This window comes from Giraffa tippelskirchi, chromosome 8, assembly GCF_054371585.1.
Source record: "Giraffa tippelskirchi isolate mGirTip1 chromosome 8, T2T-mGirTip1v1.2.pri, whole genome shotgun sequence".
NCBI lineage: Eukaryota > Metazoa > Chordata > Mammalia > Artiodactyla > Giraffidae > Giraffa > Giraffa tippelskirchi.
The window spans coordinates 107999694-108023216 of NC_137282.1; the positions used below are offsets into that span (position 1 = coordinate 107999694).

A 23523-nucleotide genomic window follows, 5' to 3' on the forward strand; every position below is an offset into this window, starting at 1 on the left:
CACTGGGCCCCCAGGGAATTCCCAGCAGGGTCTTTTTTTGTGAAATCATTTTATTCATTCATTCATTCGTTTTCGGCTGCGCTGGGTCTTTGTCGCTGCTCTGGCGCTTTCTCTGCTTGCAGCAGGCAGGCTCAGTAGCTGTGGCAGGTGGCCTTTGTTGCCCCACAGCGTGTGGGATCTTCCCCGATCAGGGATCAGACCTGTGTCCCCTGCATTGGCAGGCAGATTCTCAACCCCTGGACCATTAGGAAAGTCCTACAGTGTGTCTTGGTGACCTTTCCTCACCACTCGATCGCCTCTTCGTGGTATGGATGTACCATGGTTTATGTAATCATTCTCATTGGTGCGTGCATTTGTTGTTTAATGTTACAGACAATGATAGGATTCAAAAAAAGCAAGAAAACTTGGTATGCCCTGTAAACATGTTTGTCCATGTATATACTTCTGTAGGCTAACTTTCCTATAGTATTACTGAGTTAAGGGGTATATATACACACACGTCTGTAACTTTGATAGATAGTGAGAAATTGCCCTTCAAAGGAGATGTACCAATTTATACAGCCATCAGCAGTGTGTGAAATTCTGGTTCTACACACCTTTTCTAGTAACATTCCACTGGAGAGATGTATTTGACCAATCTGTATTGTTATGTATTAGGTTTTTTCCAATTTTTGACCAGAATAATTATGTAATAATAAAGTCATTTTCTTACAGTAAGTATGTGTAATGTTTTTTGAAAATGGAGAAAATTGATGTTGAGGGTAACTTTGCTATTATATAAACAGAAAGCATTTTTTAAAAATTTATTTTTAATTGGAGGACAGCTGTTCTACAGTCTTGTGCTGGCTTCTGCCACACATCAACATGAATCAGCCATAGGCACATACACGCACATCTCCTCCCTCTGGAACCTCCCTCCCACTTCCCTCCCCATCCCACCCGTCTAGGTCGTCACAGAGCAGTGTGTGTCTGTGGGCTCCCTGAGTAATACAGCAAATTCCCACAGGCCGTCCGTATGTTTCAATGTCACTCTCTCCATTCATCCCAGCTTCTCCTTCCCCCACTATGTGCCTGGGCTCACATAATGTAACAAAACCAGGATTGGAGCCCCAGCTGAGCATTTCCATGCCAAAGTGCTTTTAGGGAAAGCTTTAATGATTATATATTCTGTCTCTTTAATTGGACTCGAGCGCACAGAAATTGATTTTTCCCCATTCTTTGTTCATGATCTTGTCGTCTTTGGTCCATTCATAACCTTCTTGTTGTTTGTTGATTTGTTTCATCATGAACACCCATCATCCTGCCATACACCCTACGTTACTAGGTCTCAGTTACATTAGCCCATGTTTCTCACTCTCCCACCCCCCTGCTTCTGCCTGCTCCCAGAGGTGACCTGTCCCGGAGTGCCTCCCCTGCTTTCACTAGAAAAGACCACGATGTGTTCCTTTCCGTTTCTCTTGTCTTGATCGCATGGCTGAAGTGCTTCTCGGTGCTAGGAATGGAACTCGTGGCTCCACTGTGATCAGAGTAGATGTCCTTAGATGTTCTCACACTGAGCAGACTTCCTCGCTGGTGCCCTAAGTATACTTACCAACTCTGCAGGGTAGCACTGCTTTAGAGGACACCCTTTGTTTACTCTCAGGTGAACAGCCCTGTGGGACTGGTAGTCTTCCCCTTTGCTCCACTCTTGCTGTGTGTGCTGGCTTCTCTACTTAGAAGCAGTGTATCAGGGAGGTAAAATACCAGGGTTTGAATTCCAGCTTCCCTGCTTTCGCTGTGACTCTTAAGATCAGTTCTGTTCTTGTTAACTTCTGTGTATGTCAGGGAAGCCTCATTTGGAGAGGATTCCTGGTAGAGGGACAATAAAGCTCTGGGTTTGAGTCCTGATTCCAGTACTCTTTGGTAAACAGATTAACCCTTCTGATCCTCAGTTTTCTTGTCTATGAAATTGGCTGTATTATTTGGTCTGCCTCTGAAGACGAATGTGAGATGCCTATGGGAAAGCAAAGAATACCAGTAAAGTATGGCTGTCTGCCTTACAGCGAGAGTGAAAGGAAAACAGCTGATTGTGCAGAAAAGAATTTTGCGTGAGTACCAGTTATAGTTGACAAAAACAAATTAGGAGAGGTAAAAAGGAATTTATCTGCAAGATTTCAGATGGTGATTTATGAAACCTAGAAAGAGTTGAAACAACTTAGCCACAGAGGCAAGGATGTGGCTGTGTATCAGGGACAGCTAGCGTCAGGACTTCAAGGCCATTGGGATCTGCTTTCTCATCTTGATTCCCTCCTGCCTGGAAGGCAAGCAGAAAGCAGCTACTTAGAACTCTTGAGGTTTTCATATCAGTGCTTCACCTAAGACTGACCGGGAGAGGGGGTGCTGATGAATGAGTAGGCCTGGGTCAGGTGGCCCTTCTCACACTTAGCACTGTGCCCAGGACAGGGCCCTTCACACATCATCTGGCTTGTGGCAGTTGCCACAGTACTGTGTGGAATGGGGAGATAGTTTCTACAGAAACGACTCTGTAGATGATCCTTACCACCTGAATATGTGCTATATGGATTTTTTTGTTTTAATATTTACTAATTTTATTTTTGTGTATTTATTTGATGTGCTGGGTCTTAGCTGCAGCATGTGGGATCTTTAGTGGGGCATGCGAACTCTTAGTTGTAGCATGTTAGATCTAGGTCTCTGACCAGAGGTGGAACCCAGGCCCCCTGCATTGGGAGCTCGGAGTCTTAGCCACTAGCCCACCAGGGAAGTCCCTGCACTACATGGATTAATTGTAATTGCCCTTTTCATTTTTTATGTCTGTGTCATCAGACCAGGTTTAAATGCAAAGTGCGACTTGAGTAGCTTCAGATGAGTTTCTGAGAAGCTTTGAATGTGCCTGCTTCACCCAGGGCCCCTTAGTGCTCTGCTGGCTTCTGTCTCACCTCAGTGCCCCTCAGTATTTGTTGGCTGCTCCTGGAGGGTGTCAAACTGCTCAGATCCCTCTTTGTCCCTTCCAGCTTGGTCTCATACAAGGACAGGGGACTGTGGTCTGAGGAGCTGTGTCCTACCAGCACAGTGAGAATGCTAGTACACAGACTATTCAGCCACGGCTGCTGGAGCTGAGGTTGGAGAGGGTGATACCCTTACACCCATGAATATGAGTGGTACATGTTAATCTGTTCCCCCACCTGCATTTTCAGAAAGTCATAAATATAAATATCAGTACACACATCTTCATTTTCTATAGAGTAAATACCTAGAACTTGGGATCTGGCTTTGGAAAAGCACATACCTACAGTAAATATTAAAGAACTGAGTGTAAGATGTGTGTACTTGAAATTAGTTTTAGTTGATAGTTGATACCGTGGTATTCTGGCAAAATAGTTACTAGAAGTTAAGCACTTCATTTTCAGGTGCTCCTGTGACTAACTTTTAGTTTGGCTTTGGTAACGTAAAAGAAAACAGAATCTAAGAGCAGTCTGGGACTTCAGGTCATCCAGTCTGTCTCAGTGAACTTACACGAAGGAAGCTGAAGACCTTCGAGGTGGACACAGCCATGAATGGAGACTTGGGGGTGACTCGATGCTTGGGGGCCAGAGGTTTAGACTCTGCTTTCTCGGTGCTCTTTTCAGTGCAGTTCATCAGGCTGATTTGGGGAGTGAGCTCCACTGTCTTAATTTTGGCAACAAAGTTTTTTAAAAAGTCACAGTAGCTACTGCCCTGGAGATCCAGTGGCTAGAACTCTGAGCTCCCACTGCAGGGGGCATGGGTTCAGTCACTGGTTGGGAAACTAAGATCCCAAGCATGCTGCCTGGTGCAGCCAAAAATTATTTTTAAAAAAGTCACAGGAAAAGCAAGATAGGAACCACCATTTCCTAAATAGCCATTATAGTTATAGCACTCTGTACATTATTATTATAATCTTAAGTGCAGTCTTTACAGTGTGGATACTCTTCTTACACGAGGGGACACTGAGGTTTGCAGAGGGCTTCACTAATTTGTCTCAAGCCTGACATACTTACCAGCAGGATAAGTCTTACATTTGCCTTTATAACTTGTGTTTTTTGGCGTGTTTGCCTCTCAGATCTCCGAGCCTCCGTTTTCTTTGCCAGTAGAACTGGGGGAAATAGTTCAGTTAGTAGCACGAACATTAAAATGAGGTAATAAGTGTGTAAAGTGCTTTTCTCTACCACAAATCAGAGTGCCAGTTTTCAGGGAGTGTTTTCTGCCTGTCTCCTAAGTTGCACATTTTCTTGTTATGCCACATGATGTATGTCAGAAGCAAGAACAGACTATGTTTGGAGAGAACATGCCATAAACTGTTTCTCCATTGTTACCAAGTAGTAAATGAAGGTTGTTAAACACAGTCCTATTTTTAAGTAGGAAATGCTTAGATCTAAAGTTAACAAGTGTGATATTTAGCCTTATTTCTAGAAGTTTCTAAGGCTTGGACATTGTGACGCAGGACTGTTATAATGTTGTTCCCAGCACTTACCTGTTAAGGTAGGAGCTAGTGAGGAGGATCTGGCTGGGTGTAGAGAAGAGGCAGGGTTCTGAACACTGTCCTTTGTGGTCAGCCTTGGCTAGTTTTTGGTTTCCTTGGACTCTGATGAAGATAATCACTTTGCCTGTTCAGTTAGTAGGTTCTTCTGTGTACATCGGGAAAATAGAAGTTCCATCTACAGAATATGCTGATCCTGTAACAATTAAAGGGCTTAGGTCAGGGCCAACACATAATTTATTAATTCCCAATCAATTTTAGCTGGAGTAATAATTGTGTTAGTATTCGCAGTGATGGCATGGAATAAAGGAGCTTGGGTCAGAATACCCCAAATATAAATACATTTCATGGTTGGTTGCAGTTGTTAAAAGTATTGTTCTTCCTCTTACTTGAAAGGTTGCTATGAGATAAGAACAGATGTTTTTCTGAGAGGTGTAGGTAGGCTGTGTATCTCATCTCCTTCTACCCAGGTGGAGCAGGTGACTAGGACAGGGCGGTGCCGGTAGTCAGAGTTAGACAGCTGAAGAAACTCGAATAGCTGTTTTATTTTCAACCAGTAAGCCCAAGCGTTCTTTAACGTGAAAGCAGTTCTATGGGCTGCCGACAGTTGGTATACTGGGCTCTCCCCCTGGCAAAAGTTTTGCTGTTATCTGTGGCTTCGGGTGGGGTGAAATGGAACGAGAATGCAAGTGTCCTATCTCGGGACTGACCTTCAGAACCCAGCAGTGGGGAGGACAGAGGCCCTGTCTGTCCAGGGCATCCTGGGGAGCTGGCATAGACTGTTGTAATGGAAGGTGAGCAGTACTAGAGCTGCTGAGTGTCTGTGGGGCTCTGAAAGCAGGGATTCCTAGATTTCCAGCACTCAAGTCTAGGTATAATGGTCTAAACAGGGCAGTTGTCTGTGACATAGAGGAAAACCCCCACCCCCCATCAGTGGTTCTCAGACCTCCCCCCACCCACCCCTGTTTCTCATGCAGCAGATCTGAAATGGGGCCTGAAAACTTGCATCCCTGAGTTCCTGGGTGATGTTGATGCTGCTAGTCTGGGGACCACACTGTGAGAATATTCCACACTGTTCCCTGGAGCCAGGCTGCAGCCCTAATCCTGCCAGCCCAGGGGGTTTTGAGTTAAGGGCCAACTTAGAGAATGCTGAGGTAGTAGGGAGTGCTGTAGTAAACCGAAGGGGATTTGGAAGGCCAGGTGGTGCCCGGCATCAGCTCAGAGAACTAAGGTGTGCCGTGCCTGTGACACAGCTGCTGGGGAGGCTGGCACAAGATGCATGAGTGTAAAAATGCAGTCTGCTCCACGGTCTCCCTTTCTAGAGCCAGGGGCCTCGAATGGGATCACTCACTGAGTGTAAGCTTCTCCACCTCACCCCTTCCGAAGCTCTAGCAATTCATTGACTCTTTAAGAGCTTCACAATTCCCCTTTGCTGGTGTATGTCAGTACTTCCCTATGGGCAGCCTGTGTTTGGATGGGGAGCGTTGTGTTTCCTAAATCCCCAGGGCCAACTGATCAACGTAAATTAATCAGACTCTGAAGCCTGGTCCATGATCTCTTCCTCTGTGGGATTAGCGTATTTGGCAGCATTTGCCTTCAAGCCACCGAGGGTGGAGAAAAGTCTGAGGGAACTTTCCAGAGGCAGAGCCTTTCCAGAGGCTCTTGTTGGGGGAGCATCTGTGATTGTAAAATATCAGAAAACAGGAAAAACGAGTTGGACCACTGCATGTTTTGAAAACTTGTAGTGCCAGGGCACGTGGCCTGGAAGGTGGAAGGTGGACCTCACCGTTATAAAACTCGAGTACAAAACCTCAGGTTGTAAAACTGGGAGTTGAAGGCGCTCCTCCCCCTGACGTCAGGTTTATTTCTCCACTTTAATCACCAAGCAGGAAAAGCCCCACTGTTTCCGTTTTTGAGGGTGGTGTTCCTACAATGACGTAAACAAAGGTAAGATGACTGGAGCACAGATTCATAGTAATTTTGTGTCGAAAGCTGCCTCAGAACCATAGTCTGGTAGGCAAATAAGACTCTTCAAAATGAATTCACATTGTATCTCATTCAGTTGTGGTGAGGAGGTAAGGTTGTGAGAATGGTTCCTTGTCTTGCAGGGAATAGTCGTGCCCAGATGAGATGGGTACCTCACGCCATATTTAAATTACTGAGGTATCATTTGTTGTGCCAGAAATAGCTGAGCTTGGGAGGCAGGTGGACCGGGTTTACATCCCCCTTCTACCATGTCACCTTCTGTGTGACCTAGAGCAAGTTAACTGAACCTTAGAGACTGAATTTCCCCATCTGAGTGTGAAGATGGTTGTATCTTACTGGGCAGTGCTGAGGGGCAAATGGGGTCAGGTTTTGCCGGGCATGTGAGCGTTCCTCTCCTTAGAGGTCGATGACTTCTATCAGATGTTGCACCAGTGGGATGCAGGTCCAGTCTGACCCTCTTCCTGTGTTGTGTGAGCAGCTTGTGATGTAGATGGAACCAAGAGCAAAATGGGGCACGGCTGTCGTTAGTCCTTTCTGTTTGTTCTAATTCTAGATGATTTGTGTGGAAAGAAAGGTTTTTCCCCAACTTTATTTTAGAGGAGAGAATTGATCTAAAATACTCTTGACCTTTTTTTTTTTCCTTGACCTTTAGAATTAATTCCATCCCTGACTTAAAGGTGGTGAGGCTTGCTTGTGCACCAGTGACGTTGATCTGCCTGGTGTGGCAGCTCCATCCGCGTCCCGGGAGGAAGACTCGGTGCTGACAGCTGCTGGGAGCAGAGCTGCGCTGAGCTGCCCTGTGTGTGCCCCCCCTTGGCACCCCACAGGGATGTGGGATGTTTTCATTAATTCTCCAAGGGCTGTTAGATGTTACCTGTTACAAAGATTTTTTTTTCCACAAGTGGCATAGACCACTTCTAATGAGTATAATTAAATTCTGAACAAAATGTTGTCCTCGATATAACTGCCTCCTCTGAAGATCTTTTGCAATTATTTCACTTGAATTTATTTCATTTTGACATTTTAGAAATGTCTTTCTTGATTGGAGTATAACTCCTAGTAAAACTTGCTGTCATTTGAAGTTAATAACTCATATTCCTAAACATGGTTGGTGAGAGTGCTTGTCCTTTTAGAATTTAGCCTCTATAGTGTGCCTGTCTGGGACTCGATTGGTTACGGATCTTTTTCCTCCTCAGCCTCGGCCTATCTGAGTGTCTTCTGCTGTCTTGTCTTTCCCTTTTATATGAAAAAAGTCTGTCTGTGGGGTAGGGGTGCTATTTGGACCAGGAACTCTCCAGGCAGATCCTAGTGAAGAGCGGCCAGCTGGGCGCTGCCTTGTGGATTTCTGGACTGGCAACGCCCTTTCCCCTCACCACCCCACCTTCCCAGAGAGCCTGTGGGTGGATCAGCCTCAGGCCCAACGCTCCTCTTAGCCTCACAGCAGCAAATTCCGGCGTTTGCTTGACTCTCAAACTTTTCTTTCCCCTCAGTACTTGGTAGAAGACGAATCTTACAGAATTTTGTTTTTCACTCTGCTTTCTTTTGCCCCTAATTTCTTAGAGCTGCTCTGAAGTTCCTTGAGGAAGACTTCACCATTTGCTGTTTAGAATTAAGCCAAATTTTTCTCAGGTTCTAAATTTTTATAAAAGCTCACTATAGTTATGAAAGTGATAGCGTTGTTTTGTTGTTGTTTGTTTAAAGAACTTGAGCTGCCTCTTGTGGGCCTTGCGGGCTGGCTTGGGATCCTATCAATAATAACAGTGAGTCTCGGAAATCCCTGTTCTCACCATAGGTTTGAAACCTAGGTTGAGGACTCATATGATGACTGATACTGGTGGCTTCCCCTCCTCCTCCCACTGTCCTTTGAAAGCAACAGGTTTACACTCACTTCGCGTCGGTACTATGAGAAAAGTCATATTTAGCTTCTTTGGGGAAAAGTGAAGCATAAAAAGGAAAAAAAAATGACCTTACTCCTTGTTTTACAAACACATTTTGCCTCTGCCTCTAGACACTTAACTCCTTTCAAGGACAAGGTACTTCTTATTCATCTTTAAGACTGGCTGGGTGTTTTTGTCACAAATACTTACCACATCACATGTTTGCATGTCATCCTTGCCCAGGGACCATACTAATAGTCTTTTCTGTATTGTTCTGATTTTAGTGTAAGTAAGTAAGTGTTAGTCACTCAATCTTGTCTGACTCTTTTCGACCCCATGGACTGTAGCCCACCAGACTCCTCTGTCCATGGAATTCTCCAGGCAAGAATACTGTAGTGGATCACCATTCCCTTTTCCAGGGAACCTTCCCAACCCAGGGATCAAACTCTGGTCTCGTGCATTGCAGCTACCGGAACATTGCTCCCCCAAAGCGAGCACAGCCTTGAAATTTTTTGTGCATGTGTGTGAAAAAGGTTGAAGTAACAAAAGACTTGTACTGGAGGGTAAAGGCAGTGGTCAAGCTTGTGCGGTTCTGCTGACTCTAGTAGGAGATAAAAGAGTTCAGCCCAGAATAGCTCATCTGATAAGGCAGTAGAGCAGAGGTAACCTTTATGCAGCAGACTCCAGGCTCCTGCTTTTTGCCAGGTCCTGGGCTGGGCTTTGGAGACCCAAAGAGAAAGGCAGGCAGACAGCTGTCCAGGGAGAGGCAGTGGACTGAAGCTGAGGCTTTCAAGTATTTAAATGCCACTTTTCCATTTACTAGGTGTAGGTCCTTGGGAAAGTTGTTGTGGTACCCTTAGCCCTTGCTTCCTCCTTCAGGGAGTACTTAGTATTGTTACCTAAAAACTGGGTTCACTTCTTGGTGGGTGCTGAGCTAAGAGACACAACCAAGCCATTGGTCGGGAGAAGGAGGAATTTACTGTTACTTGCAGCGAGTAAGGAGAACACTGGGGATCTTTTCCGAAGCAGCATCTTTCCGAACAGCGAAACTGAGGAAGTTTTAAGAAGTTTTAAGCAAAGGGTACCTGTGTATTTGTGAAGGGGCTTGAGCAGAGGAGGATTCAGCATGGAATACGGGGCAGAGGTTGACAGAATCCAGGCTTTAGTTGATTGAAGTCAGGAGTGTCGACATCATTCCATCCTCCACCTGGCTGGGAGCCTTAGTTCATGCGAACCTCAAAGATATGTTGCATATCCCTTGAGGAACTAGGACAAACTCAGAGATATGTTGTATATCCCTTGAGGAGGAACTAGAATTCTGCTTTATCACTGCACTATCGTTTGAGTGTCTTTTTTCTGTTCCTGCATGCCCTGGTTCCCTCAAGGTGGTTAATTACTGAGATCTGTGCAAGGGTGAGCATTGTGGCCACGCTTAGATCACAAAATGGCCTGTCTTACGTCAGGAAAACCAGTCCTGGTTCTTTTTCTCCAGGGATCCCCTCACTTACCTGCTTACAGATAGAGTGTTAGATAAAGGTCAGTTTACAGGTAGAGGTACCCCCTCCCTTTACCTGTAAAGGTGTACCTACTAAATGATCCCTCAGTTCAGTCTGTGGCATGCTGTAAGCAAGCAGACGATGGTGGCTTAAAGAGCAGTCCACTGCCTGTTGAAATTAGACACGCTGGAGCAGCGGCACCCTGTGTGTGAACAATCTGTCTTCATTGCACACGTGCTCTGGTAGGAGGTGCTCTGGTAGCTGGCGGGACAGGAAGACAGGGAGATGCCTCTCCCCGCGGGGGGCATGTGTGGAAGGCCCCCGGAAGGGGGTGGCACGACTGTGCTTGGTAGTGAGTCAGGACTTGAAGTCCAATGAAGGATTAGCTGGCAAAAAAAAGAAGAAGGACGTTCCCTCCTGGGCAGTAAGAAGTCTCTGCAGAGACACCCGGACACCTCTTTGGGGAGGTTTTGGTTTCTGGTTTGCCACAGTCAATAGGAAATCCATGAGCTCTGCACCCTCTGCAAAATTTGCAGAGAGGAAAGAAACTTGGAGAAGAGTTAAATGGGTTTTTGAGAAGAGGATGTCTTTTTAAACCTAATATGCCTTTGGCTTGGCCGGGCCTCTGGCTGTGAAGCTTGGGGATGCTGTGGAGTCCTCAAGAATTCAGTGGGCGCCAGGAATGGTTCCCACCCGACCCCCCGTGGTGGTATCTGAGCACACTCCCTGGTAATCCACCCACTGGTTTCCCAGTTGCTGCCAAACTCCACTTTCAGAAGGAAATGATTCCATTCCTCTCTGACTCATGGGAATACTAAACAATCAAGAATAAATACCTCTATGTACTTCAAGGGGTAGATAAATAAATATCTTGTGACAGGTGATAGAGCAGAGATAGGAAAGGAGTAGGTCAGGTTTTAATGTTGTGCTTTATGGACAGCAAGATGTAAAGTGTGTGTGTGTGGCAGGGAACTACACTATGTTGATGCTGAATCTCGTTGCAAAGACTTACATAGCAAAATAACCCATTAGAAGTCTGTTGTCCCCTTCAAATACTTGTAAAAATTCTTTGTTCAGTTCCAACAGCTTTGATTACAGAAACCAGCATCTCCTGAGTTTTTATTGTGGTCACGAAGGCCCCGTGCTGTGACACCGTGTCATCTCATTTAATTGTCAGAACAACTTTATGAAGCAGGTAGCTTACCCATGTCTTGCAGATGATGTGATTGAGGCTTTCTAGAACTTGTAGTCAGCAGATCTGGAGTGAACCGAGGTATTCTAATTGGATGCTGCTGTTCTCATCACCAAGGTAAAAGAGTCCCACCAGCCCTATTTTTGAAAAATTAACCTTTTTCATGGAAATAATTTTTTGAGTTATCTCCATCTGCCACCTTAGTTTTATTCCCTTACTTTGAAAAAACTCTGATTTGTCTGGGCTTAGCAGTTATTTTTTACAGCAGAGTAATTACTGTGGAAGATTTTTAGGTGAAATTTAAAGTCTTAGATCTACTGCATGAAATCTAATAGACAATGTTAAAACTCTAATTGGCTATGATTATTTTTTGTGTGTGTGTGGCATGTATAAATTTATTTATTTATTTATTTATTTATTTATTTATTTATTTTAGTTGGGGGCTAATTACTTTACAATATTGTAATAGTTTTTGCCATACATTGACATGAATCAGCCATGGGTTTACATGTGTTCCCCTTCCTGGACCCCCCACCCACCTCCCTCCCCATCCCATCCCTCTGGGTCATCCCATTGCCCCGGCCCTGAGCCCTTGTCTCATGCATCGAACATGGAATGGTGTTCTGTTTCACATATGATAATATACATGTTTCAATGCTATTCTCCCAGAACGTCCCACCCTCACCTTCTCCCTCAGAGTCCATAAAATTGTTCTATGCATCTGTGTCTCTTATTCTGTCTCGCATATAGGGTTATCGTTACCATCTTTCAAATTCCATATATATGCATTAGTATACTGTATTGTTGTTTTTCTTTCTGGCTTACTTCACTCTGTATAATGGGCTCCAGTTTCATCCATCTCAGTGATTATTATATATAGATTTTCTCCCAAAGGTTCTCTGGGAAACCTTTCATGTTAACAAGGCATAATCTCCAATGTGTATTAGTTCTTAGGACAGATTCACTCACGCGTCAACAGGGAACAGGAAGGAAGGTAGAGAAGGCAGTGATGCTCTGACTATACTGTATAGGCTATTAGTGATATAGCCATTGAAAATGTAGAGGGAGAATAAACAGATATTTTATTAATAAATCAAAAATCAGTTTGGGCTTTTTAAAAATTTTTTTTTTGTTTTTGTTTGTGCTGGGTCTTTGGTGCTTTACAAGCTTTTCTCTAGTTATGGAGAGCGGGGGCTGCTCTCTAGTTCTAGTTCTCAGTGCTGTGGGCTCCTCTCTAGCCCTCTCTTGTTGTGAAGCATGGGCTCAATAGTTGTGGCACACCCGGGCGTAGTTGCTCTGGAGCATGTGGGATCTTCTCAGATCAGGGATCAAACCCAGTCTCCTGCATTGGCAGGCACTGAGCCACTAGGGAAGCGCCTGGGCTTCTTAATGTGGTTTTAAAATGCCATATTTAGGGTGAATGGATTAAGAAGAACCAATATTCTTTGTCCTAGATCAGTGGTTTTCCAAGAGTGGTGCTCAGACAGCAGCATCAGCATTACTTAGAACTTGTTAGAAATGAAAATTCTCACTGTAACTCTAGGGCCAGATAAAATGAGATTAGTCTTCCTAAAATGGGGTGGATAATTATTCTGTCTAATCACATCAGGATGAGAATCAGATAATTAGGATTTTTTTTTCTTCTTTGTAATTGATTCTGGATTTGTTAAACTAACAATAGCACCATTTCTGTGCTGATTTGACTATTAATACTATATAATAACAAGGTCAGATAGGTTAGTAGTATTTAATGAGCCCAATAAACATTAGATAATTTTATATTTGATATTTTTCTTCCGTTTCTTTCCCCTTTTAAGTTACAGGCTAAGTAGTAACTGAGTCTCTTGAAACTGTTTCCTTAGGTTAAAAACGTTTCTGCAGGTGCACAAGACATGCCTCCTCCCCTCTCAGACTATGTGGAGAGAGTGGACAGCCCGGCGGCCTACTCCTCCAACGGTAAAGTGAACGAGAAGCGACCGTATCCAGAGTCTTCCTATAAATCAACCCCGTAAGTAATGTCTTCCTTCTTTTGCTACAATGAGTCTGAAAAAATGAGATTTGCATGTATTTATAGATTAGTTGCTATTTTGTGCCATTCAGCTTGAAGAAAAAAAAATCCAACATTTTTCACAAAGGCTGAAGACCGATCTCTGCCTTACAGGTGCAGAAGATTCTTTTTTTCTGATTTTGAAGTTTAGATAAGGATGGAAGGGTATTGTGGATTGAGAGCAGAGCTAATTGTGGTTCTCAGTCTCTCTTCCTGCCTGTAATTATTGTATCTCTTTAATAGAAGGAAGAGATTACTCATTGGTCAACACTATCTACATACATTTTTATTAAATTAGAACACTTCATTTGCATTCCAGTATTCTGAGACTCCTTTGCTCTGCTGTGGTGATGGTGGTTTAGTCTCTAAGTCATGTCCAACTCTTGCAACCCCGTGGGCTGTAGCCCACCAGGCTTCTCTGTCTATGGGATTCCCCAGGCAAGAATACTGGAGTGGGTTGCCATTTCCTTCTCCAGGAGATTCTCCTGACTCAGGGATCAAATCTGGGTTTCCTGCATTGCAGGCATATTCTTTACTGACTGTGTGACCAGGGAATCCCCTTTGCTGTGCTAGATCCTTCATCTTGCTGGAGGACGTGAAGCTGATAAAGCTTCTAGATTTTGTTTTACATGTTAAAACAAAGAAAGCCTCACAGTGAGTTTCTGGCCTAGAGGGGGTGCCATTCAGGTTATTGAAATAGTATCCCTGTTGTGGGCCTAGATTACCCTGAAGCCGAATTCTAATTTACCTTAATGACAAGAGAGAGACATTGGGGATATTGTTAAGGACTTGAATGTAGTTTTTGCCTAAGGAGGATAAACCAGTATTCCTGTATATAATTCTAGAACCTCAAGTTCCTTCATAGACCAAAAAATTAAACCTTCCCTTTAGCTAATTGGGTCCTTCTACATTAAAGGTTTATCTGCTAGTGTTCAAAGTTTTATCTCCAGCCCCCACTTCGTGGGCCAAGTTTGTTGAGATCCACTCTGAGTGTACAATAGTTTGGGTGCCTGGAACCCTATGAGATGACACTAGCAGCTGAGTTAAGTCTGGAATCAGTTTGAGGAGGCTTTATTATTACCCTGGACTGGAATTTGGAGGTAGCCTGACATTCTGCCTTACCCTCCAGATACTTTGGTTCTTCAGATTCTACCTTGCTTTTGATTTCAGTTGTGAATGATTTGGAGGAAGAACATTTTCTCTATTCTCCTTCTTCTCTTTGGATTTTGACAAATCACGTGAGGCTGTGAGAAGAGGTGTGCAGTAGAGATGCAGTCCTTGTAACAGTTTCAAGCTAGGGCTTGCACAACTTCCATGCATACAAAATAAATATCTCTAATGCATCTTGTGACCAGCTGCGCCTCCCAATTAATTGTAAGGCTTGCAGGGCTCCACAACATTCCCACATGCTGTCCTTTTTCATGAGAATGAAGATATTGTCACAGATTCATTTGGAGCAATTTAAATATCTTAGGGACTTCCCTGGTGGTCCAGTGGTTGAGAATCCTCCTGCTAATGCAGAGGACACAGGTTCGATCCCACACACCTCGCAGCAACTAAGCCTGGGTCCCACGAGCCCAGGAACTGCCACACGAGAAGCCACTGCAAAGAGAAGCCCGTGCACCCCAATGAAGAGTAGCTCCCACTCTCTGCAACTAAAGAAGGCCCTCATGCAGCCACAAAGACCCAGCACAACCAAAAATAAAATAAATTTTAAATAAATAAGTATCTTACCTGTTCTTGAATAAATCACATTCATGATGTAAAACTTAAGAGGAGCAAAAGGGATCCCTTTGTCCCCAGCTATCTAGTTCTTCTCCCCAAGAACGGCTAGTGTTACCAGTTTCTTTTGTGTCCTTCCAGAGGCTATTTTAAATGAATATGCTGGCCAAGTACATATATTGGTTATTTTTTCCTTTTAAAAGTAATAACATATTAAATACATTGTTAGCAGTGTGTCTTAGTGACTGTGCCTATCAGTATACAGAGTTTGCTGGTCTGCTTTATGGCTGCATAATACTGTATCAGATGGGTAGACTAAGATCTGTTTTATTAATCCCACATTGATACACACTTTCCCCCAATGTTTTGTTATTACAAACCTCAGCAGAGAATAAACTTGCACATTGTATGTCTATCAGTTTGCAAGTATGTGGATATATCTGGAGGAAAAATATTAGAAGCAGAATTGCTAGATTAAAGGAAATGCATATATGACTTTGATGGGTGTAGTCAAACTGTACTCCATAAGGGTTGTACCAGCTGGTACTTCCAGCATACACCCCAGAACTTTTTTGAAGATCTGGAAAATGTAAATATGATGCTTAGCGTTAGAACCCTGCAGAAGGGCAGGATAGGGGTGGTGCTAAGGGATATGAATGCAACAGTGTGTAGTAGTGATGAACCTGCAGCCTCTGGGGGGTAATAGACATTGTTGACTGTTGTCCGTGGCAGAGCACTGAGTGCTATGGAGTATTCAGTGTACATCTTGATGACATAGGGGATGCACGTTTAAGTCATAACCTGCCTTTCCTCAGGTGTTTCTTGAAGGTGTTTAGTAACCCACAGATGCCTCTCCTCGCTATTACAGTGGATAAAGAAGGAATTAGAATTGGGAACATTGTCTGAGGTCCAGGTTAAGAATGAGGTACCTCAATACAAAGATATTTACCCCTTAAAGCATAACATACATTCAGTAAAGAACACTAATCTTGATATAAACTTGATGAGATTTCATGCATGTGAACACTGAAGTAACTACCACCACATCAAGAGAGGCATTTCAAGTGTCCTGAAACATTCTTTTCTTCATGGATACTCCCCTTCCCCCATCACCACTATTTTGATACCTGTCACCATATCAGAATTCTTATAAAATGGAATCATACTGTAATATTACTTTAGTGTCTGGTTCTTCTTGTTCACCATAATGTCCTGACCTTAGAATTTTAAGACAGAATTAATTCTGGATTAGGAAACAGCAGAATGTAGCTGAAGATAGTTGCTTCTCTACCCTTTGTAAGTGGATTTGGGAGATAGTAGGTACACTCCCTGCTAGCCTGTTCACACTCAGGACAGGTGTGTGTGTGCTAAGTGATTCAGTCCTTCCAACTCTCTGCAACCCCATGGACTGTAGTCCACCAGGTTCCTCTGTCCATGGGATTCTTCAGGCAATAATACTGGAGTTGCTATGCTTTCTCCCAGGGGATCTTCCTGACCCAGGGATCGAACTCAGGGTGAATTAACTTTTGTAAGTCAAAGAAGTAGAGTGTTGATGCAATGCAGAGCTTTCAAGGCAGGCTGACATCTTAGAGTGCCAAATGAGATCATTGTCTAGTGGCTGTCTTTAGGCTGGTAGGATAATCTCTTAGGACATTTATGCAAGTTGTAGGAATTCGATGGTTCACTTGAGGCCCAGAGATGGGGCCAACTTCAGGCATGGCATGATCCAGGGACTCAAAAAATGTCAGGGCTCTTGTTGCTTTACTAGTTTTATTCTCAGTACAACTTCTTTTGTAGCAGGCTGGCCATGCACATTCCCCAGGCTGCCCTGATCTTATACCCCTGGATTCCGAGTAAATTTCCTTTCCCAAAACTTACATGTCAAATCCTAGTGAAAACATTCTGATTGGCCCTTTTTGGGTCCAGGAAGATGGAGCTGTCTAGTTGACAAGGCTTGGCTAGTACCCTCAATGATATATGGCAGTTTTAAAATACCATATATATTATGGACGTTATTCCTACAGTCATGCAATGATGCTATCAAGCATTTTGTTTCTCTTTCTCCCGTATACTTGGTGTCCTCAGAAAAGAGGATTTTTGTGAATGTCTTTTCAATTTAGTAATTACCTTGCAGCTCTGCCATATACTGGACCAGGTACTCCTGGGAATATGGAGTTCGTGTTCCCATGGAGGTTGCAGTCTAACGTGAGTGGAAAAAGTGCATGATAACTACACTGTCGGGGTGAGATAGAGCAGGAAAGACATGTGTGTGTATGAGAGAGAGAATAGAACAAGTGTGAACAAGAAGGAAATCAAAAATTACAAAAGAGCAGATTTTCACACCTAGGGGACTGAGTCAGATACTAAGGAAAGTATACGAGTGTTTGTTTCTGGGTTGTGCAGATTTTTGACCTAATTGGAGTTGTGTCTAAAAGCAGGTTTGTAGATGACTAAGAGTGCACCCATCCCCTAACTCTTAAATTTATATATACTTTCCTTGCCAAGCATTTCGTTTTTAGCTTTTATGCTCTATTAAGTTACTGTTTAGTGTTTGAAAGGGTGTAGAAAGAGGGGAGATGGAAGACTTCTAAGCTGAAGATTTATAGTATCAATATCTAATATAAAATTATGGGAGCAGGCCTGCCTTACAATTTTTTTTTCCCATTTCTTTTGCCCTTTAGTATCCCCCCACCCCCAGGAGCCCCCAACCCCTCAGACAAACCCACTGCATTCTAAAGGGTTTGTTTGCCACCTCAAAGCTAGATGCATAGTAGCTGGCAGAGTGTCTAGGAACTCGTTAATCATTCAGTCACAGACAAAGTCACATTCTCCTTCTTTAGAGGTAGTGTTAACAGAGCACTCAAAGCCACGTTATCCTGGATAGAATTTAGAAAGAAAAACTCATACCACAACCACCTCCAACTACCCGCCCCCCCCCCCAAGCTTTGGGCATCTACAAGAAATTAATAAGTGTGATTAGAAGCCTTAAGACTTTGGCAACAGAACCAAGCAGTTTTGGATCACCTAGAAAACAGTCCACCTTGTGGATAAAACTCATGATGACAGTTTCTGTAAGTTGGCAGCAATAACAAAAAAAAATTCTTCTTTGAACTAGTTGACTTGAATAGCAAGGCTGATGCCGGAAAGCCTCAGGTGCCTTGTTTCTCCTCCTGCCCTTCTCCAGCTCTGCTGCAAGGGAAAGTGCAGCTTTGCATTTCTGTTACTCAGAAGTAGTCGAGAGTTGCCACAGCTCTTGGTCTTTTATTCCATGTTAGGCTTTGGTTTTGGTGCTTGTGGCAGAAACAGTTTATGTGATTAAAAATCTGATGCAATATTAAATAATTGGTGTTAGAAAAATAAGTGTAATGGTAACTCTTCCATTTCATTCATTCTTCATGGCTTCAGGCTTAACAGTGCAATTTAAAGAAGAAGTCTTGGCTGAGCCCCTTTGCTGTCACTGGAAACTATCACATTGTTAATCAGCTATTCTCCAGTATAAAACTAAAAGTTTAAAAAAAATAGGTGTTAATGAGTCCTTTCATCTATTACAATATAAAATGCTTTTTAGGTTCTTAAAGAAGCAAACAGCTTTTAGTTTTTTTAGTTTAAATTTTCAGTTTGTTTCATTTTTCATCATGTATGTTGAAAAGAGAAGTGATATAAAGGAGTCTAAAATTACTATTAGGAAGAGCTAATCTCTGGGAGTGGCCCCCAAAGGGAGATAGAGATGTGCATTCCTCTCCCCACTCAGCATTCCATGGAACTGGAAGAACCTGTAGAAAAGAGACCCAATTGTTATCTTCCTAACAGCCTTTTGTGGAGTGTGTCCCGGGCACAGGTCAGGTCAACACCTCTTCCAGATCTGTGGGAGTTTCCTAAAGTGAAATCTTACATCCATTTTACATATAAGGTTGACTAACATGGGAGCCTTCAAGGGGCTCGTGTGTATTCGAGGAACCAAGCACAGGAAGCTGGGGATGGGCTCGGCACTGGGCAGGTGGCTCTTGAGCGAGTGGGTGCCGCCGCCCTCTGGGTCGCAGCGCTCTGACAAAGGGCGGTAGTGCTCACGGACAGATGATTCCTGTTTTGTTAGGGTGCCGGAAGTGGCTCAGGAGCTGCCACTGACTTCACCTGTGGAGGACTTCCGGCAGCCTTATTACAGCAGCAGTGGTAACTTGGAGACGCTTTCAAAAAGGGCTCCCGCGAAGGGCAGAGCAGGGAAGTCAAGGCGGGCAGAGCAAGACCACTATGAAACAGACTACACGACGGGAGGCGAGTCCTGCGATGAGCTGGAGGACGACTGGATCAGGTACCAGAGCATCTCTCGCTGGAACCCCCTGCAAAGTCCCATGGTTTTGGTGGTGTAACCTCATTCTTTGCCAACCAGGGTTGGAGACAGGTTTTTGTTACATTTTTCCCCCTTAGTACCCTTCCGTAATAATGACTGTCCTGGAGGGAATATATTTATCTCTAAAACACTTTCCACGTACCCCCACAAAATGACAAACTTGGCCAGTGCTGTATACTTTTACCAACAGCCACCCAAGAAAGGTTTGTCAAATAAGTAAAATACACATATAGGGGAACTTTGTTTTATTAATTAGAAAATTCCAGAGCAGTGTTATGGCTCTTCCTTTTGACGTTTACTTTTAAGTTAAGCTTTCATGATGAGACCAGAGATTCTTTTAAAAGTTTAATCCAAAGGACTTTGGCAAACAGGTTTGTAAACAATTGAGTTAACAATTTAGTGTTGTGGTTAAGTTACTTTTTGTGTCAGTGGTTTGGTAATAGTCCAGCATTGATCGCCAGCTGTACTTGGGTATGACCTTTTGGCCCAAGTATTCTGAGGACTGGGACACAAATCAGAAATATTTGCTGTGTGAATTGTGGTGAATCAAAACATTGCTTCTCAAGCTGTTAGGAGGGATGGATGGGGCAAATAGAGCTAGAAATCCCTTACTCACTGGTGGCTCTCATATTTCATTCCACCTTGCCCCTCGAGTTTTGGTCTCATTTAGCCACCTGTCTATAAAATGTTTGCCTATCTTGTATCGTCCAAGATTTAAATACAAACTTTCAGAAATTCTGAATACTTATTTCCCTTCCGAGCAAATCATTTAATTTCTCCTCTCTTTAAAATGAAGATACTTAGACTGTCTTAGATAGAATATTAAAAATTCCATATTGCTATGAAGCTCCTTAGTCTTCATTAGAGTATTTCCTACTCATTAGAGTATTTCCTCAGTGGATTATGGGTGGTTAACAGCATCACCATCATATGTAAGGAATAGCCGGCATACTGAGAGATACAAGTGATAAGAATTTCAGGATTTTTTTCATAGTTTAACACATTGCCAGATTATTTTTACAGTGAGCATGCATTTTCATACATGTACCTTTTAATGTCTGCTTTTACAATCAAAACGATTTCCGTTAAGGAAAAACAAGACCTATCCCCCATCTTCCCACCAAAAAAATGCTCAAAGCCATCTGAAAACTACAGGTGTAGCAGAAAACAGCCACCTGCCAATCAGCTGCTCTGCCACTAAAGGGATGAAAATATCCTTTGTGTTCATAATTCCAGTTTTAAGACTTTAAATGTAAATGTCCATTCTCCTGTGGTGTTGTGTATTCAGAACAAATGAGTTCCTAAGACCACCCTGAAATTTTCATAAATGATTTTCAACACTTATTTCTAAAAATCAATAAGCAGAGTTTTAAAAAAAAACAAAACACGTGAGCATCAGTGTAAGAACCATAATCATTCTTAAAAGAACTTCTTTGTATCCCACCTTCCTCTACCCATAAGCAATAACAAGAAAAAGAAAACCAAGAGAATGTCATTCTCCACCTGCCACCAGCTTTATTATCTTTGTGGAAGAAATCATTTTCTCTCTGAATTTTTAGGGAGTATCCACCTATCACTTCAGACCAACAAAGACAACTCTACAAGAGAAGTTTTGACACTGGCCTGCAGGAATACAAGAGCCTACAAGCAGAACTTGATGAGGTCAATAAAGAACTCTCTCGTCTGGATAAAGAACTGGATGACTATAGAGAAGAAAGTGAAGAGTACATGGTAAATTCAAACCTGATAATTAGATCTTACATAGAATTTTATTCTAATCTATGGAGCCACGTTATCCTTTATACTAGTATTGATATAGATTTTGCTAGTAACTACCAAACTGTAATTTCATTGAATAGTAATTGAAATCAAGTCTTAAAGTCTTTTTGAAATGGAAGAGTGTACTAATGTAGTTAAGATTTATAAAAAATAATCTGAAAAAACTAATCTGTACATATATCCCTTCCTGTTTAAAAGAAAATAGCTACATTACTTTTTCTATTTATAAACAGAAAAGAGTTTACTCTTTCTGTAAAAATGAGTTCCCTCTTTCTGTAAAAAAAATTCAAATAATGCAGAATTGTATACAGAAAAATAGATTGCCTTAAATTTTTTCAACCAAAATATTAGTTGTTAAAATGTCCCCTCCATGCAGAAGTGTACCTAGAAATAATCTTTGATAAAGAATCATAAGTTTTACTTGTATCCTTCCTGCTTTTTTTTTTTTTTTACTCAACAGTAGTTTGTGGCTTGTCTTTATTTTTTTCCCTTGATCACCTGTCTGGGGTGGTGTTTGTCCATGTAAAGTTACTCTTTACTTCTTAAGCCCCCTCTCCATGTTGTACTCTTTGGAAGGAAGTCACTCTGCATAGATCACACTTAAGAAGTCAGGGAATTATGCTCCAGCTCTTTAAAGGCAGTATACCTACACAAGTTATTTGGAATTTGTCTGCACAGGAAACTTGTCACTTCCATTTATTTAATCATTTATATCAGCGTAGACGTGGGGATATCTGTTCTAAACTTGAGCTTACAATCCAGCACTGCTTTGTTCTGTTGCTTGAGTTGCTTTAGCGAGGACCACTGGCAACTCTTTCAGTTGCCTCTTGTGTTTCTTTGACCTACTCCCATCGTTGTGAAGGTTTCTCTTTTTAAATATTTTCTGACATTGCTTATCTTCTGCTGTTTTATTCAACAGCAGTTTATGATTATCAACAACAGTTTATGGAAATCTGAAAGCATGAATGTGCTTATTTTTTTTTAATGAATCTTTATCAATAATAAAGATCTACTTGCTGAGAAAATATTTTTATGTGTTAAAAAAATAACTTCATTATTTTCAATTTTGTGACTGTACCATAATTTCCTTAATAGTCATTCTCTATGGATAGACTTTTAAGTATGTCTCCCTCCTCATTCCCCCCACCTGCCCCTACTAGTAAACCTACACTGGTGAACCTCTCCAGCCTTGTGCACTTACCTGCTTATCTGCTGGGACAAATTCCAGTATGTGAAATTGCTGAGTGAGAGGTTATGTACGTGCAAACTTTTGTTGCAAAACTACCCTCCGGAAAGATTATATCAACTGTATTCCCCCTAGTAATGCTCTAGAGGGCTTCTGTGACCCACATCTCCCTAACATTTTATGCCTGAAAAATGACTGCCTTGTGTCTTAGATACCAGTATTTAAACTTTTTTTTTTTTAATCACATCATGTACTTATTGGAACTTCATAGTCCTTTTATGAAATACCTTTTGCCATTTTTAATTGCGGTGATCTGCTTTCTGGTTTTTGAAGTATTTGCTTCTTATATAGTTTATTTATTGCTTTCTTTTATGTCTTCTCTATGATACTATACACCTTTCTCAATCCATTTAATGCTTATTCATTGTTACTGTGTGCTTGATGTGGAAATGCTGGGGTTAGAAAGGTAAATCATGTTTCTACCCTCAAAGAGCTCGTGTTAAAAAAAGAGAAAGTGGCACCTAAACAAGTTAACCAGTGGCACTAATGTCAGACTTAACAGTATGTATAGAAAGTGCTGTGACTAAGTGCTCTGAGAAGGAGTAAAGTCTGCTCAAAGCCTGGAGCGCTGAGGGGAGGCTTCACTGAGAGGTAACTATGGCAGGTTCTGCAGACAGCAGGGGAGGTACATGAGTACCTCATGAGGACAGCTATAAGGGGAACACAATGGAAATTTGAAAGCATTAATGTGCTTAATTTTTTTTAAGGAATTACAAGTGAGGGACACTGGAGTGATAGACTAGATCAGTAGAGAATTTAACGGGGTGCTTACACCAATTTTATCATGGTCATGGGTTCAGAGCAGTGCTTTATGGGGTCCACGTGGTACGTGGACTGGCATGGGGAGAGACGAGAGTCACAGAACAGAGAGTTAGCTGCTGGTGTGAATGCAACGTGAGAAGTATCTTAATGTCATAAATTTCCCATAACTGGATTCCTTCAGGCCCTCCCACTGACCATAAGGGTTTTGAGAACTTTAAGACTTCTTTATTTTAACTCCCTATATTCTTGTCATAAGCTGACAGTTTTTGCTACAAAATATAACATCAGGAGTGTTACTTTTGAGAGAAAATGCCCCACTAAACACATTCCTTTGTTTCTTATTAATAGGCTGCTGCCGACGAGTACAATAGACTGAAACAAGTTAAGGGAGTAAGTATCATAGATTGTAAGATTCTTTTAGGAAGACCTTTTCTAGTATGTATCTTTCATGTAACCTTTAGAATGACTCTGAATACCTTTAGATAATTTTAGATACTCTGATACCTTGTCACACGTGCAACGATTATAGACAAAAGGCCCTATAATTGCAAGATGAAAACTATAAGAAGTTGG

The 23523-nt window shown here is 42.4% G+C and overlaps 1 protein-coding gene, 1 long non-coding RNA gene and 1 other non-coding gene across 15 annotated transcripts in view; 1 reads left to right on the forward strand and 2 right to left on the reverse strand.

Moving 5' to 3' along the window:
* The window catches only part of OCLN (occludin), a 47837-nt gene that overhangs the window by 20517 nt on the left and 3797 nt on the right, over window positions 1-23523 (forward strand). For all 13 annotated transcript variants that reach the window (XM_081518460.1, XM_081518469.1, XM_081518456.1 and 10 more), the window contains 4 exons: window positions 12909-13054; window positions 18909-19124; window positions 20723-20894; window positions 23299-23340. In XM_081518460.1, the coding sequence (XP_081374586.1) occupies window positions 12909-13054; window positions 18909-19124; window positions 20723-20894; window positions 23299-23340 (576 nt within the window). The remainder of the gene's footprint in view (window positions 1-12908; window positions 13055-18908; window positions 19125-20722; window positions 20895-23298; window positions 23341-23523) is intronic.
* Window positions 1115-6394, reverse strand: LOC145516808 (uncharacterized). Its single transcript, XR_014061774.1, has 4 exons — window positions 6282-6394; window positions 4490-4691; window positions 4017-4111; window positions 1115-1993 (listed from the first exon to the last, which is right to left on the reverse strand). It is a non-coding gene; the product is annotated as an uncharacterized LOC145516808 (long non-coding RNA).
* LOC145519289 (U6 spliceosomal RNA) lies at window positions 8557-8666 on the reverse strand. The gene has a single exon (XR_014063701.1). It is a non-coding gene; the product is annotated as a U6 spliceosomal RNA (small nuclear RNA).